This window comes from Mytilus trossulus, chromosome 14 (assembly GCF_036588685.1).
Source record: "Mytilus trossulus isolate FHL-02 chromosome 14, PNRI_Mtr1.1.1.hap1, whole genome shotgun sequence".
NCBI classification, from domain to species: Eukaryota; Metazoa; Mollusca; class Bivalvia; order Mytilida; family Mytilidae; genus Mytilus; species Mytilus trossulus.
Window position 1 is genome coordinate 40,228,597 of NC_086386.1, and position 20,910 is coordinate 40,249,506.

The following is a 20,910-nucleotide window of genomic DNA, read 5'->3' on the forward strand; positions in this document are numbered from 1 at the left end:
TGAATATATACATCAATACATAAAAACTTAAATGAATAAATAAGTAAATAGATAAATGAATAGCTAGATAAATGAATAAAAAATGATATATAAATGTACTAAATAAATAAATGAAATACGTTGAAATATAAAACGTCGTGATCTATCCGAAGGCAATGAGGTATCTGGACACTCTGGTTCAAAACTTTGGTTCTATTCGGGACTTTCTGTTCAGAACCCGGTTCGAAATCATAGTAACTGGGTTTGGTTATAACAACCCAACCTATTGGTTCTATCCGGGTTCTTTTCTAATGTTCCCGTTGAAGTTTGAGAAGATATCTACAAGAATACGAATTAAAAGAAAAAGAGGGTCAACGACGCTTAACTGGTTTTATTTCATTGTTCATTTCAGCATCGCCGAAAAAAGAAACTGTCAGGAAAATATGTTCTTATTTTAATCATTTTGACATTGGAAACTGGACAAAAATATAGAATCGCATATAATTACGTCAATCTAAACATACAACATATCAAAAATCCTATTCTTTTAAATCAGTCATTCCGACAGTTTAGTTTATTTTTGACTACTCACCTCTTATTTTCTGTCAATAATTTTAGAACTTTGAAAAGAACACTTCAAGTGGCCAACGATTTGTACATAAAGCCATTTGGCGACTTGCATATATGTTTAAGATATTGAAAATAATGTCAGATTTGCTAGACAATTTGTGCAGTATGTTAACAATCGTTCTGTTCAAAACAGATTGTTAAAAGACATGAAAAAAGAAAATGATGAACAATTTAGTTTGCCAGTTGAACTTAAACTGAAAACCTATAAAATGTTACAAAAAATGTATCTGCAGAATTAATTAAAGGTTGACACTCCGTGTGAAGGGGGTGCATTGTCATGGCTTTATTTTCGAAAAATCAAGAAATCAAAATTGTATATGGGTTGACGCCAGCGCTGGTTGAATATCATTAGTAGTCAGAACGTCTGTGTTGCCACTGTAGTAGAGAGGGCATAAAGTGTAACCCTGGTTCGTCTGTTCTATACATCCAAACAAATAGTTTCTGTCTACCTCAACCGAATGTTATAAAATTTATACACAATGCTTTTTATCACAAAACACAGATCACGTTTGATATTGGGTGGCATGACTTGGACTGTTCATGGAATAATAGAAATTTAAGAAGAGGTTGTATGAGTGTCAATGAGATACGTCTCTATCCAAGCCACAGTTTGTAAAGAGTAAACTATTATAATTTAAAAGTACGGCCCTAAATACGGAGTCCAAAAAGGAAAATAGTTAAATCTGTCGTTTTCGTTCTTAAACCAAATGATACTAAACGTATACACAATGCATGTTTTTAATCACAAAACTGTCTTAAATACATTAATCAGGCATCTGTATACGTATGTGGAAGTTGACTCAGCTGCCCATAGACACACATTTTTACTTCCTCCGAATTCTACTTCTAAAAGAAGTAATTTGTAAATATTTTTTTCAGGATCTCAATGCAATTTGCAACAGACAGTGTTATTCAAGTTACAAGTGCCCAGTATAACACAATATATCATTAGATTGAGCTCTCTGTCTTAGTATATTTTAAAGGTTCTTTGCATTGAGTTCAGTTTATTGTATGCGTATACCTTCTGTTTGGATTTTTAAGATTTAATAACCTAGCATCCATGTCTACATGTACATGAAATGATCTGTAAGGTAAAATGATTGAAACATTTTGCATCTGTCAGCACATAGTACTACTAAAGCAATACAAGATTTTCATTAATCGTCTTCTGAGATTAAAAGATTCTTACATTCTTTAAAATGGAAATGGAAATGCAGAAGGTGTCAAAGAGACATTCTCGAACAAGGAGCAGAAAACAGCCGAAGTTAGACCACCAATGTGTCTTCAACAAAGCGAGACAGTCTTTAAAACGGAGATGGGCGTCAGCTATCACCTAAATAAAATGCGTACTAGTTCAGTCAAAATGGACGTAAAACAAACTCCAAAACATATAAATAAGTTAAGATTTAAAACAAATAATACTAACAAAGGCCAGAGATTCCTGTCTTAGAACAAGCACAAACATGTGGCTGTTTTAAACGTCTCTTGCGAGAACTTAAACCTCCCCTACACCTCTAGCCAATGTACAATAATCAAACACACATCAATACGCACTATATAACTAAGTTTAAAGAAGTCCGTGTCCGATGTGACAAAAAGGTAACAGACGAAACTAAGCACAATGACAATGACACATAAATTAACAAGGACCAGACTTATAGCAGTTACTGACATGCCAGCTCCAGACCTTTATGAAATTGATTGAAAGTGTATGTCTTCAGTGTATGCAAATCAAATACAGTCCCTCCTTTAAAGGATTTAGTATCACATACCATCATAAAATCAACAACATAACCCGTCTGCTTATTGCAATACACGTATGATGTTTAGTTTAGTTTTTAAACATTTGTACTACCTACTTAAGAGTACCAAGTACACGTTTTCATTCATTCATGGCGTTAAATATTTATTCTTTATATTTCTTTTTTTTTTCTCTCGTAGAAATCTATAATCATGGAACAAAAAATTGAATTCACCAATGTGTAAGTAAAATAATATTTGATTATTTATCTAAATATAATTTTAATCAATCCATGAGAGTCTAGGCGCATGTGAAAAGTTTCTATTGTCATAATAAAGTGTTATTGTATGCTCCGAAATGTTTATAATTAGGTTCACCTTGCTAACAAAAATAGCCTGATACAAATTTTGATTTTGAAGCCAATCCAAATGCAAGATTTTTCAAATTTTTGTGCTGTTTTCACATTTCCTGACCGGTGTGAGACAAATATTTCTCCTCACTAGTGAAAAATCTTTTTGCGGCAAATGATTTGTTGAAATTCATAGTGACGTTAAATTTTCTAGTTTGCTTCTGAATTTTCTTATTGTGAAGTCATGAAAAAAAAGAGACCATGACGTCACATCAAAAGTGCACATCTTTCCTCAAATCTATCAATAGACGGTAGGGTAGGGGGCATAAAGTGTTACCTTAGTCCGTCCGTCCCAAACGTCCCATAAGATGTGTTCCGTTCTCCTAATTTTAGGTTGCCTTATGCAATCAAAGACTATTAAACTTATATAAAATAAAAAAGAAGATGAGTGCCAAATAGAACTCTCCAAAAGGGACCAAATGACAAAAAATAACAACTATAGGTCATCATACGGCTTTCAACAATGAGCAAAGTCCATACATAGTCAGCTATAAAAGAACCGAAATGAGAAAGTAAAACAATTCAAACGAGAATACTGACGGGCTAATTTAATAACAAAAAATAATATTTAACAGATAAACAAACGACAACCACTGAATCACAGGCTCCTGACTTCGGACAGGCACATACATACAAAATAAGGCGGGGTTAATCAAGTTAATTAAATACCAACCCTGTCCCTAACTTAGGACAATGCTTATTTCAGCAAAACATAAAATCAAATTTCAAATATAGTATTGTCACGTTTACCGTTCATGAGTTATCATGTCCTTTATAAACATAGAAAAATGCTGATGTTTTCGTTTCCGTTCACTCAAAGAAGTTTGTCTCAACCAAATGTTACAAACCTTATACGCAATGCTTCTAACCCAACAAAACCGAGCTTTAAAAAGTTCGATATTGTGTGGCGTCACGTTTACTGATGAGTTATAAGATGTAAGAATATGTGGTATGAGCATCAATGATACAAATGTCAACACGGATCCTTAAGATCGGAAAAAATGTTTCCGATCTCTAACTTGAGTTTGCCTCAACAAAATATTATTAAACTTATACACAGTGCTTACAATGTATAGTCACAAAACGGTCAAACTACGTGAATCCAGATCTGGCATCTATATGTGGAAGTTTACTCAAGGTTTTTTTTCACAAGCGGGGGAATTTGTGGCATATACACATATTCTATATTCATTTTGTCAACAGCTTGTTCACTTCCATTTCCTGGTCTGTGTACAAAAAAATGAACGAAAAACAAATATTTAACACATATTGCAGCACAAACAAGCAAGGAACTCGATTAAACTGTTTGAAAGAGTATGTTTTCGTCATATGAAAATCCAGGACAATTCTTCCCGTTAGGAGTTAGTAGATATAGGAAGATGTGGTGTGAGTGCCAATGAGACAACTCTCCATCCAAATAACAATTTAAAAATTAAACCATTATAGGTTAAAGTACAGCCTTCAACACGGAGCCTTGGCTCACACCGAACAACAAGCTATAAAGGGCCCCAAAATTACTAGTGTAAAACCATTCAAACGGGAAAACCAACGGTCTAATCTATATAAACAAAACGAGAAACGAGAAACACGTATGTATTACATAAACAAACGACAACTACTGTACATCAGATTCCTGACTTAGGATAGGTGCAAACATTTGCAGCGGGATTAAACGTTTTAATGGGCCCAAACCTTCTCCCTTTTTCCTGAAACAATAGCATAACATCACAACATAGAAAAACATACGTTTGTATCATGCCCATCACAAAATATATGAGAACATAACTTGGGTCTTTCTGTCAGGCAGCCAACAATATAAAGGATAGTTAAATACAAACACAATGGTTATTGCAATACATGGTATGATGTCAGGTTTTTAAACCTTTACTACCTACTTTAGAGTACCAAGTACATTGTACAAATTGTAATTAATTTATAGAAAATGTTGATGTAAAAAGACGAAAGAAGCTACCTTTTAAAATTGAATTGCGTTATTGATAATATCCAAATTTTAGATAAAACAACACTGCTCTATTTTTCTACCATGATGTAAAAACTACATGTTTCTGCTTTCGTTTAGACTTTCCATCGAGATACGTTTTCTACTTTATTCACAAACAAATATATTTCGACAAAATTGATCATTAATTGGTGATAAATTTGTATTCTTCATTTCGTTTCTCTCTCGAAAAAATGTATAATTGTTGAACAATCAATAGAATATATTAATCGATTAAAACATGTTAAAAGATGAAATCTGATTTGAAAAAAAAATCTGTTGAATAATTTCAATCAAAGCATGGGGTCAATAGGCATGTGGAAAGTTTCTAGAAACACAATACAGTTTTGATTTACGCTCCTACTTTGTACAGGAAATCAACTTTTTATATAAATATGAACGATAAATACATGCTAACTCTAATTCGATTCCAAACAAACAAATGAATGAATAAATGAATTAATAGATAAATATACACAAGCAAATTTTATGAATATTCATGAATAATTTCAAGTATTAATAAAGATGTAATTGAAAAAAAGATAATTATATTCAGTTAAACTTTTCACTTGATAAAAAAAAGTGTCAATCTAAGTTCAAGAGTTAAACTTCCAACTATGTATATAAAAGGCTATTATAAACAAATATATATTTATTGTTTTATATTCAGAGAGAGGTATAGAACTTAACCTTCAAAATGAAGCATTTATTCTGGTCATATGTACTGCTGATTTTATCTGTCTACATTGCAATGATAGTTGCAGCACCAGGTAAATTATTTTCTTTGTTGTGAAATCATTTCATATTTTTGTATACGAATCAAAATTTGCACAAACTGCACGACATCATTATGACTGTTTGATTTTGTGAAGCTTACTGATTATCTCCCTCAAATTGTTAATAATTTGCAAATATAATTTTCTAATACGACGAATAATCTAGTTTATAAGTACTATGTATTTGTTTTCGTTTTGAAATAGTGTTTATAGGTGTACATGGTTGTTGTAGTGCCACCATACTGGACAATAGTTCAAGTTTAAGACATTGAATAAATTGTTTGATACCTACCTGACTATCAAGTATAGAATTTTTTCTTCGATCTGTTGTACTTTTCTTTTGTTCTTAAAATTTAAGTTTGCAACGTTTAAAAACGTAGTCATCGAATGCTTTCTTGTTGAAAGCAGCAACTGTATATAATTGTAATCGTGTGAGCAAACGTTTCTGGCTATAGTGTCAACTTGCCCTTTCAGAATCTAAAAAAACATGGATAATTTTAATGTTCGTACCCTTAAATGTAAATAATGTTACGTTATCGGTTGTATTTTCCTTTTGCTAATATCATTATTAACCTAACATGACGTTTTGGTGTATATTTTTCGAAATATTACCCAGGATGCATTATGCACGTATGTTGTAAAATAGTTATTGAAAGTAAAAAAAGAAAGATTAAATCATATTCTTTTCGTAAAATTTTTGCTGAACTCATCCACATTGTGAAATGTAAATAAGATATAAGGCAGACTAAATCTGTTGTATCTCTTTTTCTTGTTCAATCTGATACATGTAATATTTACAGATATGTCCTTAAAGAAAAAAAACACAATTAAACGTCAATGTTTTCTTTATTTAGTCTCAATTGAACGCTTGACTTAAATACAAATAGTAGATATATTTATTAAATAAATAAGTCATAGTTATCATTCTATTTATATAACTGTAGATAAAGGCGACAAAGGAGAAACGGGACCTCCTGGTGAGTAGATATGCATCCCACATAACAAAACACAATAATGAAAACTTCAAACTTAACGGAAAACCAGTAAAATGTGTGACCAATCAAAGTTTATCTTCATTGTACTTTTTCTTTTGGTGAAGGGGTAACCTTTGTATACTGTGCTTTATATCAATTTGATACATCAAGATGTGTTAAACTGATGTTTAACACTTCTGTCTCTTGTGTCGTTGTTACAAACACAATCCGTTGTAAATAAAGAAAGTCGCTTTCACAAACATCTAAAACACCATCACATTAAATGAAATGTGTCGCAAGTCTGCAGCCTGCAGCCTTCAATTGTAGAAGAAATCTATTACATATATCCATTTTTTGTTTATTGATTTGTAAATACACATACATGAAAGACAGTTGTTTTAGTTTTGCCTGCATTGTTTAACATAGTGTTAAAATTATTTTTTTGAAGGCTTTGGTACCTTCACTCACATTACATCAACAGGATAGATTTATTTGACCACAAAAATCTAACATAAATCGCCAACCATAACAACAATTTATTTGCCTTCATCGGGAATGTTAAAGGCCTCTTCATTTAACGTCAATGCATTCCTTAGATTGTAGTTGCAACTGGATGCAATAACTTGAATACATTAATTAAAACAAGGTTGATACTAAACATTATATCTTTACAATTTTAGGACCGGAAGGACCCAAGGGAGTCCAAGGAGACATGGGTAAGTACAACAACATATATATTTGACATTTAATTTTGTAATCTTTAATATGTTCAAACTTCAATGAATAAGATAATACTGCGTGGCTCATCCATGCCCGTCGTCCTCGTTTACCTGTAACCTTTTAGCTCACTTTGCCCAATGAGGCGTATTTAAATGTATTATTGCGTACATCTTCGTACGTCCGTCGGTGTGTAATATTTGTTTCCTACATATCAGAGGTACATAAAGGGACACTAAATGTCAAACATGTTTCTTGCATCAATTTTTATATTGATTTGCCGTAATGAGGAATTATTTAGATATCGATAATAGGCACTGTTGCAAAGTATTTATCAATCCTTCCATTTGAATAGCATCACTTCATCGACATCAGTCAAAGTTGGGATGATTTATAAAGCCCGTTATACATATGATGTCAGGCCGCATTAAACACGCTTTCATTTGATATATACAATGAAGCGTACAAGATATCGTTTCATTTTAATAACACAAATTATCGAACCTCAACCAATATAATCCGTCGACTATTGAAATTATATTGTAAAAGCCATATTATATTCTCTACTAACATCATTGAAAAAATATAATAGACAGCAGGAGAAATTTAGAAATTAAGTATACGTTTTTATTTACACATTGTTTAAAATATATTCAACATAAATCAATCGTACCGACCATAATCATGATAATATATATTTTTAATTTAAGGTCCGACAGGTGGAACGGGACCAACAGGACCTCCAGGTAAGTAAAACAATAAAGAACATATAAACTGTATTTTTGTTTCTCCCACCTTCGTGTTATACCTGTTCAAAGTTTGTCCTTTCAATACGTTTAAACTTTTTCGTTTTACCATGTTAACTAGACTATAGAAGAAGGGAAACGCACATTTAGCGTACAAAACTGTACGCGTGATATATATGATGAGTTTAAGGAGTTAGACCTTGGTTCAGGGAATTAACTCTTTAAATCAGTTATTTTTTTGTAAAAGTCCAGTTTCATCAACGTATTTTAAGCATTTACCTGAAATAGATTGAAAATAATCTATGTAACACAGAAGCTTAGAATATATTTTTGAAAATGGTTGACAATTTATTAAAGTACAATTATATGAGTCTATTATCAAGATGCTGCATATGGTCTTCCAGTATAGTGCAGGATGTTCGCTACGTGGTTTCAAAGGAATCAGAAAAAAAAACATAACATGCATAAGGATCGGTGTGCTTTTGGTGAAAATAATATCTATTGGATATTTGGCGGGACAAGCGTCTCTCTAGAGTTTACCTACTTTAAACATTGGCTGATTTTCTCTTTTTAAAACAATGAAAACATAATAATAATTCTATAAGATTTTAAGAAATGTTTTTTTTTAAATCTACATGTATACGAAATAAAATTATGAAAAGAAAAGTAGGGTATAGTGGACACAACTTTGTATATAGAAAAGACTGATGAAACCAGTGAATTTCTAAAAATCTGTAAAAAAATCAACAACAAATGGAGCGAACATCATTTACATCCTTAATTTGATTGATAAATTGAAGACCATTATAAGATAAATTACCTATACTAATTATTTGTCAATTCTGTTTTTCTTCTTTTGGAACTAAAGTTATTCTACGTTTTTTGTGGCATTGTATTGTAAAGAATATTTTATCATCTCCGCGTAGGACAGATTTTTATTAGAATTATTGTTGAATTTTCTTCATTAATTATCCTGTCTGTCGTTTTCAAAAACATTTGTGACTAATATATAAATATAACGTAGTTTTAACTCTTAATGAAAAACAAAATACGTAGGTTGCGAATTTTGGATAGATACGAGTCAACAATCCACTAACTTTTTCGTACTGATTGTTCATGTTAAGACAAATATCTATAGGAATAAAATTGAGAATGGAAATGGGGAATGTGTCAAAGAGACAACAACCCGACCAAAATAAAAAAACACAACAGCAAAAGGTCACCAACAGGTCTTCAATGTAGCGAGAAATTCCCGCACCCAGAGGCGTCCTTCAGCTGGCCCCTAAACAAATATATACTAGTTCAGTGATAATGAACGCCATACTAATTTCCAAATTGTACACAAGAAACTAAAATTTAAATAATACAAGAAACCAAGTTGGTTGATCCTGTTAATTTGCAACTTCATATGATGCCTCTGAATTCATCCCATAACATCCATCAAACACAGGCAAAACAAAGTATTCTTATATAAATCACACAGTGGTTACAAAATGAAAATGTCGATATAACCATCTCGATGTGAGCCATTTAACATTGATTTAAGGATGTACTTATGTGAGGTTTTGAGATAAGTATCAAATGTTCGGACTCCTTGGGTTTTTCCATACGATACAAGGTAAAAAAAAATGCCCCATAACACCTATTTATCTTTAAACATAAGATGTAATAGCTCATAAAAGGTAATTCGACAAAATTTAAGCTGATTCTTGATTTTTTTTCAGTTCATTTGAGACCCAAATAATACCAATGCAAAAATAAGATAAAAGTCCGAGTCAGCCTTTTCCCGCCATATTTTGTGAATCAAATATCTCGAAAAGGAGCTCCATGATCTATCATTTTTTTAGCTTATTGTCATCCTTAACTATCAATGTCCGTGCTTGAACAATCAATTTTGAATTCTTGATTTATTTAATTTTACCTTAGATCACCTAAGCACATCTTTCAGACTTCATCTGAGTATGATAAATATCGGAACTACAAGCAAGTATAACACTTATATTTCTTCAAAGGTCAACTTCAAATAATACAGTTTAAACTAAATGCGAGTAAATTGACTACGATATGATATTGTTTTTTTTTCTCTCCTTCAGGAAGCGATGGAGCAGACGGACCGCCAGGCACGAAGGGTATGTATTTGATTCAGTCATTAAAACTTTCTTTGAGTTGAACATATATACTGGATGATATTTTAAAACGAATCAGTATGAGAAAAATAAATTGAACAAATTAACAATATCAGACAAAACCATGTTTTTAATATATACTTTGATCATGTTGATGATTTGGAACTATTTCTGAAACATTTTAAAAATGCAGATACTTTTTTGGTGTTAGGAAATTGTGATTTGAATATATCAAAGTAGGGGAAAATAAAACCAAATTCTCCATCACTAATAAAAAAGCCTTCAAAGTGTCTATGTCAAAGACTATAAAATTTAGTCTTCATACATAGTGGTATGCATTTATAGATAGACTTGTCTTTGTATCACATTTGTCATAATCATATATGTAGAGCGGTATAGAAAATTCAATCAACATTTTAGTAAGATGTTTTTGGCTTATAACATGTATTTTGTTATATGATTTGTCAGTCCATTTTCTAATAACTTTGAACAGTCAGTTGTTATCGTTAGCTATTTCATCGCCATTGAATGCAAGAGACAGTGGTGGCGTTCTTAGACAATTCAGTGTGCAGATTCCAATTCAGAAGTCTTTGTATTTGTTTAGGGTCCAGCTGAAGGAAGCCTCCGGGTGCGGGAATTTCTCGCTACATTGAAGACCTGTTGGTGACCTTCTGGTGTTGTTTTTTTCCTTGGTCGGGTTGTTGTCTCTTTGACATATTCCCAATTTTCATTCTCAATTTTATTTAATTGTCATTCGTTGCTTTCATATTTTTACATTTCAGCTATAACTTTTACATTAAAGATAGACAAAATATACCAACGGAATATTCAAACTGAAAACGCCATGGCAAAAAAAAACACACTAAAAGATAAATAACTATACACGGAACTGCACATAGAAAACTAGAACTTGAGAAACACGGTCCCAACAAAAAACCGGAGTGATTATATGTAGTCTGGGGGTGAAAAGATCCTGCCTAAAGTAGTTCAAATTGAATTACACTGTTAAACCGTTCGAATTATTTTACATTATGTAAAGTTTTTCATAATTTGCGTTTTTGTATGTGTTTGTTACATTTGAAAAGGCCATGTATTAAAAATATAATAATGCCTACATCTACGAACTTTGGTCTCTTGTGAATAGTCATTTTGTGTTTAACCTAAATTCATAAAACTGAGAATGGAAAAGGGGAATGTGTCAAAGAGACAACAACCCGACCGTAGAAAAAAAAACCAGCAGAATGTCATGTTCTTATATATGTTTATTACAGACATATGAATACAACACAATGAACCTTAATTGAATATTAAATTACGAAAATAAAATACTTTATTTTCGTACTTTAATACTAATTAAGGTTCATGGTGTGGTATCCATATGTCTGTAATATACATATATAAGAACATGAATTTATACTTTATTTTGTAATTGCTTTACCGATATCAGGATTATAAACATCTATATGATCAATTTAACCCTTTTTCTTTTACCTATAGAACACGATAAACATCTTCTTTCACGCAGGAGCTAAGATTGTATATATACATTTGAATTCAATTTCAATCGAACCGTTTTTTCCTAAATATGTTAAGCACTTACCTGTATATCTACATTATTTTAGGAGCCCGAGGAAGTAAGGGAGACAGAGGAGGAACAGGTAAGATACACAGTATATAATCTCTAAACTGTATTCATTATTCCCTTAAAATAAATATTAATTCGAGCGTCATGGAAAAAAGGAAGAGTCAATTGTTTTCAAAACACATTTTTAGTGTGAGATCTTCGATCTTTGATCAGATTATTTTACTAACATTTGTTAAAAGACATACTGGTGTCCTGCCACGTGCGAACAAAGATCCTAATAATGAAACAATTAGAGTCATATGATGCCTTAAGCCAGAAGCTACACATTTTCAGCAGTTTCTTTTGGAGTTATCGACCGAACATAACTATATAGCTGAACTAAAAAGTAAAATCATAAAAAACTACAGAACTCCGAGGAAAATTAAAACGGAAAGTCCCTAATCAAAGGGCAATTTTCAATTGATAAAACACACCAAACGAATGAAATACAATTGTCATATTTTTAACTTGGTATAGTTATTGTCAAATGTAGAAAATCGTGGATTGACCCTGGTTTTATAGCGCGAAACACTATGTAAATAACTTAAACATCAAACAGAAATATATCTTTGTCAATGGATATTCGGTTGTAAGCACATTAACTTTTTTCAAAACTATTTCAAATCTTGCTCTGAGTAGTAAAGGTAACACAAGTGATCTATACATGAAAAAGTTTGCACTTTATAATATACCATGTGTAATGGTATGATATAATTTATCTCTTTCAGGTTCAGCTGGACTACAAGGACCAAGAGGATCCACCGGTATGTATTTTTGCAATGATTAATACTATTTATTTTTCAAAATTTAAAAAATATATATCAGTCAAACATATATACTGAATGTTTATACATTTCAAAAAATATGTGTACAAGTTAAAAGTGAAACATACGTTGCCTTTTACGCATATATCTGAGTGATTTTTAACAATGTCTGATGATGCAGAGGCTTGTTTTGTAAGGCAGTTGTTGTTTTGATGTCCCACAGTATGGAAATAGAAATAAATTCGTTGACAGTGATAAACATTCCGGAACAACATTAAATTCCTTACTTCTTTTAGCTAAAAGTGAGATAGTATAGTTTAAATTAAATGAGTTTCTTAAATATTTATATAAAAGTATGATGTTTCGTTCTTACCATATCATCGATATAATTTCAGGACTAAAAGGAGAAAAGGGAGGAAAAGGTGTTCAGGGTAAGTAAAACAATCTACAATATTTGAGCACTACTAATGAGTCTTTGTTACATTTTGAAACAATCTACAATACATGTATTTGAGCATTACTAATGCGTCTATTTTACATTTTGAAAATTCATCTTCATTGAAAATTTACATAGTAAAGATTGTTATAAAAGTCGAATATTCAGTGTTGTCTCATTGCATTAATATCACATCGTCGAATATCGCTGTAAAGACATCGGCATTGTCAACTGTCAATTTGTAACTGCATGGATTCATTGTAAATAGTATCTGAAGGCACCATTCTTATTAACTGTTTCATACTTAATTAATAAAGCAAACCATCAAAACGCAAGAAGATAACATATAGCTGTTTTTTGGCGGGGTGTAAACTTTTGCAATCATGTTGATTTAATAAGGTATATACACTATTTTGCCGGGGTCAAAACTTTTAATAATACCTATGTATGTCCACTTTTAAATGGAGGGATATATTTTTGCGATTTTGTTCTATCCTCGAAAATACGCGAAAGTTACCCGCTATACGTAGCCATATAATCGTTGTGAATAATTCAAACATTTGTGTTTCTGGTATCTATGATCAGTTTATTTGTTCTAATCAAATCAATAACTGACCTTTTTTTTGCAGGAACGCCAGGACAATTTGGTAAGGTTCTTAACTTATTTAAGTTTATCAAATAATTTATCACGTTGAAAAACTAGATATGAATTATTTTGATATGCAGATAGTAAAATAAGCTTAATGATTTTCTTGAGTATAAATGTATCCCATGGTTGAAGTAGAAAATAGGGACATACTATTTACAAGTTATATACCTCCACAACGTGCATTGAAATTCGTTGTTGCCGATGAAACACGTTTTAAATGTTAATATTCATTTTATCAGCAAAAGTCTCATCTGAAAATGGCACGCATTCCTTTAGAATTATAAATAAACGGCATTTGAGATTATAATCAAGATAATAAAAGTCTACTCGAAACTGTACAAACTCTTTTCACTGCACAACTATCAGTTCACTGAAAATAAAATATATAGTATGCTTCTTAATCTAGTTGATTATTTCCCCCTTTTTTGATGTGCTGTTAATTCAGAAATTTAGTTTAGTTTAGTTCTTACAAAATTTTCTAAATGCAAATTACATTAATGCGATTACAAATGTGAAATAAGTACATTTACATTGAGCTTTCCTTATCTTATCTATGCATTATCGTTGGTTAAAATAACTCAAATTAGAAAAAAAACCCACACAATTGAATTATTTTTCTACTTTATTACGGATTATTGTCTCAAACTGTTGCTATTTAAAATCTGTAACGAAACAAAACATTGTTGAATAACTAAGTAAGGAAAACAAACGCAGTTTGGCATTTAAATTGGTATCAAATTATCAATTTGTAACTTCGTGTACTCATGGAATTCAAAGTAATTGTCAATATCATCTCGTAACCGGTTACTTCATATGCTTTTAATATGCAAACACAATCGAATTATTCTCACTCGATACATTCACAGCTAATAGTTTTGTATGATATTAAAATAAATTTAAGCATACATTTCCTCTTACAGGAAGAGATGGCAGGGATGGACGTGCTGGTAAGTTCTTTATCCCAATACAAGACTATTGCAGGGTTGACATCGCTGAACGACAATTTTAGAAAAATACATCTACATTCAAATATAATGTAAATCTTGATTTTGAAATTTTGCTATAATGATAGTCTTAGAATGAAAGGGAAAATGCCTGTATATGTTGTTAACCTTAGTTTAAGTTATATTGCTTTGTGATTAGTCTTGTACTAATTGTTTTTGGTAATGTATGGGTACGCTATAATGAAAGTAACACGTAAAAATTTCGTAGACGATCAGCAGTGGTATTTACAACTTAAAGCTTATTACATTCGGATCGATCATAGAACGTTTTTTTCTGAAATTATACTCAACAAAGTTACATTTTTCTGTGCTTATCAATATTAAGGCATGACCAAACTAGTAGTGTGTAGCATGTTGCTTTTTATATCATTTATTGTTCGTTCATCCATTTGACCATATAGAAAAGAATATAGAAAGAATATATGAAAGTAAAGATTTTATTTTGTTTAAACAAATTGCTTGTAATTCATTTACAAAGTTAAAAAGAAATTATTTGTATTAACCATAATATCTTTTTATTGCTAGGACGGGACGGAGATAAGGGTGAACAAGGAAATAATGGTAAGTTAAACAGTATAAACATTTTACTGTAGTTTATAATTTTAAACTTATATGCGATTCAAATTCCTACTGTTTTTTCCCTTTTTCCTTTTTTTTCCTTCTAACTTCATAGATGAGTTTTGTATCATCTGCAATGATATATATAAAAAAAAGATCTAGTATGATTGCCAATGAGACAAATGTCCACAAGAGACCAACATGACACAGACATTATCAACTTAATGTCACCGTACGGTCTTCAACAATGAGCAAAGTCCATACCACATTGTCAGCTATAAAATCCCCGATAAGACAATGTTAAACAATTCAAACGAGAAAACTAACGGCCTTATTTATATAAAAATAAATGAACGAAAAATATGTAACACAAAAACAAACGACAACCACTGAATTACAGGCTCCTAACTTGGGACAGGCACATACATAAATAATGTGGCGGGGTTAAACATGTTAGCGGGATCAACCCCCTAACCTGGGAATGTGGTTGAACAGTACAACATAAGAACGAACTATTTAAATCAGTTGAAAAAGGCTTAAATTATCAGATGGACACAAATACAAGTAGACGTGGCCGGGTACTTATACATCCCGACACAAAAAGACAAAATGAACAGCTTAAGAGTACTCGCAGTTATCTGACAGCTAGCTATAGTTCAAAGCCACTAACAACTAATAAAAATATCATGCATCTAAGACTATACTAAATAAGTTTGTTATAGAATAGACATTTGCTCTACGACACACTAGTAACTTGTGGCATTCGTAGTAGTGTCAAATTCATTTGCAGTAGGAGTTGTAATTAAGGTATATATGATGAGCTAATTATGCAATCATTTTGTCAGAGTCAATATATTATCTTATCTTGTGTTGTAACACACTAAACAAAAACACAACAATAAGGTGTATTATCCAGCCGTTTTCCTGAAGCTTCACACATTCATCCACAGTTTTTGGTACATGCAATCCAACACGAGTGTATATCTTTACATTCCAGTCGATACTTTGAAGAATTAGAAAGATAAATATTATCATGATGTAAACAATTAAACAACATCAAACAGATGTAAAACGACTGTTAAGTCGTTACACATATTATACGAAAGAATAAGGATCTACAAAATTTGCGTTTTGGAGAGCTATTTGTTTGTGTAATATTCAGGATTTTAATTCTTTCGATGTTTCAGATTCACTTATTTTTAAAGCAGTTTTATATAGATTGCGATTTGTTTATTGTGAATAATGTGGGTATGGGGCTAGCATTGCATCTAACTAATTTTTCTAGTTGGGCTACACTATATATTTTGATTACATTCATATCATACCTTTTTCTAAATCAATCTCTCATGACATATGATATACAAGTTCATTACTAAACCTTATTATAACAAATCTGCAGATGTTAATATAAATTACAGATAGGGAGACTAAAATCTCAAAGGAAGTAATTTAAAAGTGTTTCTTAGCACTACAACTTATTTAGGAATGTACAAATAATAGGCATATCCATCAAAAGTCGTCTTTACTTATTTATTAAATGCAAATACAAAATTTATGGTAAGATATATGTTTGTCTTCTAGGCCCGATAGGACTAACCGGACCAACGGGAATGACTGGTATGTATTCATAGTTGTAATAATTGAAAGTTTACTTGATTTTTGAAATTCAGGAAAAAATATAAAAGAAAATAGTATATACATATTTATTGCTAATAAATTTTGTAAAAAATTGCACTTGCAGAAAGAAGCAAGTGGAAAGTAACAAATTAAATATATTTCGGCTATAAGCAGACAAGTTTAATCGAATGCTTTTTACTGGAAACTTATACCAATGAGATAATTTGTCCTAAACAAATGATCTATATAATTTCAGGACCAAGAGGAGACATGGGAGACCAAGGAGATACCGGTAAGTAAAACAATACACAATATTTGAGTCTCATTGTTAAGTATTTAGTAATCAAAATGCACGTGTTGCGTACATATATGCAATCATGATGGGTTTGAAAAGATACCTTTAATTAGAGAGTCTGTTTTGCAGTATTTATAGGGTGGTCAGCCGATATGAATATATCTTCACATTCAACTGATAAATAAGTGACCGTTTTTGGATGAAACCATTACTATAAATGAATATATAAACTAAACTAGATGTGTATTGGTTTAAAACATTATCTATCTTTTAAAAACTTGAGTTACAAATGTGCCCTTACATTACATTAAACTCCTATATCAAAAATAGCATCTTAATGATCTACGTTTCAGAAACCAGTTCGTCAGGTAGATTGATTAGTTTGTGTTGAATGAATTATGATGTCCTTTATATATTATTTTCCACTTATAATTATTCAAATTTTAGTAATAGCTAATTAAGTAAACAGTAATATATCGGAATTTGATGAGACTGTCATTAAAGTGAGAGGGTTAGCGCTATAGAAGCAGGTTAAATCCACCATTTTCTACATTTGAAAAATGCCTGTACCAAGTCAGGAATATGACAGTTCTGGTCCATTTGTTTTTGATGCGTTTTGTTATTTGATTTTGTCATGTGATTATGGACTTTCCTAATTGATTTTCCTCTGCGTTCAGTATTTTTGTAATTTTACTTTTTACAAACCCAATTTCCTTAAGTTTATTACTGTAATTACTGTAAATTTCCAAATTAATTAAATGTTCGTAGTGGGACGAATCTGTAAACTTGGATCCCTATTCAGATTTGAACTGGGTTCCTTTGTTATAATCAATAATAATCAAACAAGGCATACGTAACTCGACTACACGAATTAAAATCACAATGTTAGCATTACTCTCAGCAGTTAACATAATTAAATAATGGAGCTTGACTACAAACAGTTTGAATCATTAACAGTGTCATCAAATGCTGTTGGCTGATTTCATTTTTTAATTTGTACCGCGGAAGATGGGTCTTGTTGAAATGTTCAGCTCAATGCAGTTTAGGATTGATATATGAATCACTTTGTTTATTTGTAGTTTTGTTTATATCAAGATATGCGCAGCCATCTGAAATTTTAACTAGAAAATTGTAACTTCATATATTTATGGTATTCTATATTTATTGCATCATTGTTTTGTATACCAAACTATCTTAATTGATCAAATTGTATACTCTTACTGCTACGGCAAATATAGAAAATTCTCAATACTCTGGCAAGACAGCTCTGAAATTAATAAACAAAGCGGAAGTAAGTACATTTAATATAAGTTCGAATTAAATTTCAATCAAACCAAATGCATACATCAGCTAAACGTTTTGTACTGATCATTATATCTGTATCATTTTAGGACCAAATGGAGACAAGGGCGAAATGGGTAAGTAAAAAAAGTTTAGCATTTCAACTATACATGTATAGCTATCTCAAAACTCCAACTTACGTGATTTTGGATTTTCCGTTTTGAATTAATTGTAATGTAAGGTATTTTTTATGATTTTACTGACTCCAATGTGTTTTTGTCATATCTCTTGTGGTTTTATCAGACCTAGTCAAGAATCTCATCACACTCCCCTTTTATTCTCTAGGAAAAAGAACTGAACTTGAGTACATCATTTAGAATTCCAATGAAGTAAAAAGGAAACAGTTGGCTTTTAACCTCGTAGTATACTACTTATATGTATAGACATCGTTAAGATCAATTGATCGCCTGCTGCTTCATATAATTAGTTCACGTGAAAGCATTTCAATTATCATCTGTATTAAAACAAATCGCTAAAAATAAAGTCGGTATGTTTTACGTGTGCTCAACAAAGGCTATTATATGTATTATCATTATAGTATCATTTAATGCTACTTTTTCTATTTTAGGCTTTCTAGGACCACAGGGTAATATTTATAACTTAAGTATTTCCTGCATGTTCAGGTTATGAAAATATATATTAAATGATACACAATGTTAAAATTAGTACTTAAGGATGTACTAAGGTGAGATTAGATAACAATTCAGAAATTAAGAAATTAAAAGTGATACTATTAGCTGGTAGAGCATCAATTAAGGATAAAAATAAACTACAAATATTGATAGGTCATGGACCTTCTTTTTGAGATATCTGAGATTTAAAATATGGCAGGAAAAGGCAGACTCAGACTTTTACCTTGTATTTGCATTGGTATTATTTGGGTCTAAAATCAAAAGAAAGAAAATTGAGAATCTTCTTAAATTTTGGTAAATTGGAATCTTCTTAAATTTTGGTAAATGACATTTCATGAGACTTTGGGTAAAAATATTTTACATTATATTGTATGGAAAAACACCAAGGAGTCCGAACATTTGACACAAATTCCAAAACCTTAAGTTCACCCTTAAAATTTAATTGAATGAAAAAAAAAATACGATTATCAATATACATATGATATATTCCAGGAGTATATCAAGTAAAGCGACATAACTTTAAAACAAAAATAGGTTTCACCATAACGAGTAACGAATGTCGTTGTTGACAATGAAATAGTAATAACTACAACCAAAACAGAAAACTTAAGTTCTTTCAGAATATGAAACAATTGTATGTTGCTAATTTTATTCAAAGCAGACTTAACACTGCACAAACAATGTCACCTTTTAACTGCCATTGACATAGTTTGGCGATTGTGAAATTTTACATATTTTTTTCTTCAGATAACGCCTAGGTATTCATTTTAATAACACAAACGATGCATGATTGTTTTTATTAATTGATTATGAGATATTTATTTACATTTACAGGAATATTTGGAAGAGACGGGCGGAATGGTAAGTATTGCATATTTTTGAAAACTATCAAATTTAAAAAGTACTGGACAGTAAATCAGATGTTGATTCATGAACTTACTCCAGTCAGTAAACTTTTCGTAAAACTACTAGAATAAGAAAAATCGGAAATTTCGACTGATTTTCCAATAATTTATTGATACTACAAATTAATATTTTTATGAAGTATTCGTTGTAACTACAGTCCATCAAAGTCTTCCACATCTAAGCCGGATATTATTCTAAATCTAATTGTTAATCAATGGAGGCATTACATACCTGCATTCTGTATTTTATGTTCATTGTTTTGTACATTAATTAGGTAGTAAATTATGTCGTTTGAATTGTTTTTCATTTCTAATTTCGGAGCCTTTTAAAGTTGACTATGCGATTATGGCTCTTCTACTTGTTGCAGGAAGTGCGGTGAACTACATATAATTGTTAATGTCTGTGTCATTTGGTCTCTAATGTGAGGTTGTCTTATACCACGTGTTATTAGTTACATATATGCATCTGTTATGATACGTAAGCATTAGTTAATGGGCTTACGTGCGACTCACCTTCAGTGAAATTAACACGTGATAAACTTGCAAGCTACCAGCAGTAATATGGACACTGTTTGACAAAACGAAAGTTCGATACTGCTTTGATCAATCATTAAAAATCTTATCTTGAATGATTATGATAAAAGGAACCTCATTTGAACGATAAAACACAAGAACGAATAGACACATGATCTGTGGAAGAGGTTTGTTGAGGTCCTATAGAACTGCCATCAAATTTGAAAAAAGGCTACAACGTACTATTGATTTGCTGTAACTATGAAAAAGAAATAACACGTGATAACCATATTATCTATATACTTTTAGGAGCCAAAGGAAACAAGGGAGAACAAGGAGATGCAGGTAAGTAAAGCAATACACAAAGGTATATGTGGTTTTCATATATGAGTTTATTGTAGACTTAACGCGCACCAAACGTAAACAAATAGGTTATCGGTGTTGTCTTTATCTTTTATTCGTTTTTTGTTGTCAT

General features: G+C 31.2%; 1 protein-coding gene and 1 long non-coding RNA gene across 2 annotated transcripts; both read left to right on the forward strand.

Annotated features, from left to right (window-relative positions):
* The first annotated feature begins 5,455 nt into the window (after positions 1 to 5,455).
* LOC134697752 (short-chain collagen C4-like) lies at positions 5,456 to 16,585 on the forward strand. The gene is made up of 12 exons (XM_063560039.1): positions 5,456 to 5,528; positions 6,479 to 6,511; positions 7,189 to 7,224; positions 7,936 to 7,971; positions 10,065 to 10,100; positions 11,720 to 11,755; positions 12,450 to 12,485; positions 12,881 to 12,916; positions 13,551 to 13,568; positions 14,491 to 14,517; positions 15,100 to 15,135; positions 16,551 to 16,585. Exons 1-12 carry the CDS (start codon positions 5,456 to 5,458, stop codon positions 16,583 to 16,585), a joined length of 438 nt encoding a protein of 145 aa, XP_063416109.1.
* Positions 16,586 to 16,712: 127 nt separating this feature from the next.
* Positions 16,713 to 19,879, forward strand: LOC134697040 (uncharacterized). Its single transcript, XR_010103059.1, has 5 exons — positions 16,713 to 16,749; positions 17,006 to 17,041; positions 18,436 to 18,462; positions 18,954 to 18,971; positions 19,852 to 19,879. It is a non-coding gene; the product is annotated as an uncharacterized LOC134697040 (long non-coding RNA).
* Positions 19,880 to 20,910: the final 1,031 nt, after the last annotated feature.

Coding starts and splice junctions, on each gene's coding strand:
- LOC134697752 (XM_063560039.1), top strand. CDS start 5,456: ATGAAGCATTTATTCTGGTCATATGTACTGCTGATTTTATCTGTCTAC. Junction 7,225..7,935: donor GGGAGTCCAAGGAGACATGG/GTAAGTACAACA, acceptor TTTTAATTTAAG/GTCCGACAGGTGGAACGGGA. Junction 10,101..11,719: donor CGGACCGCCAGGCACGAAGG/GTATGTATTTGA, acceptor ACATTATTTTAG/GAGCCCGAGGAAGTAAGGGA.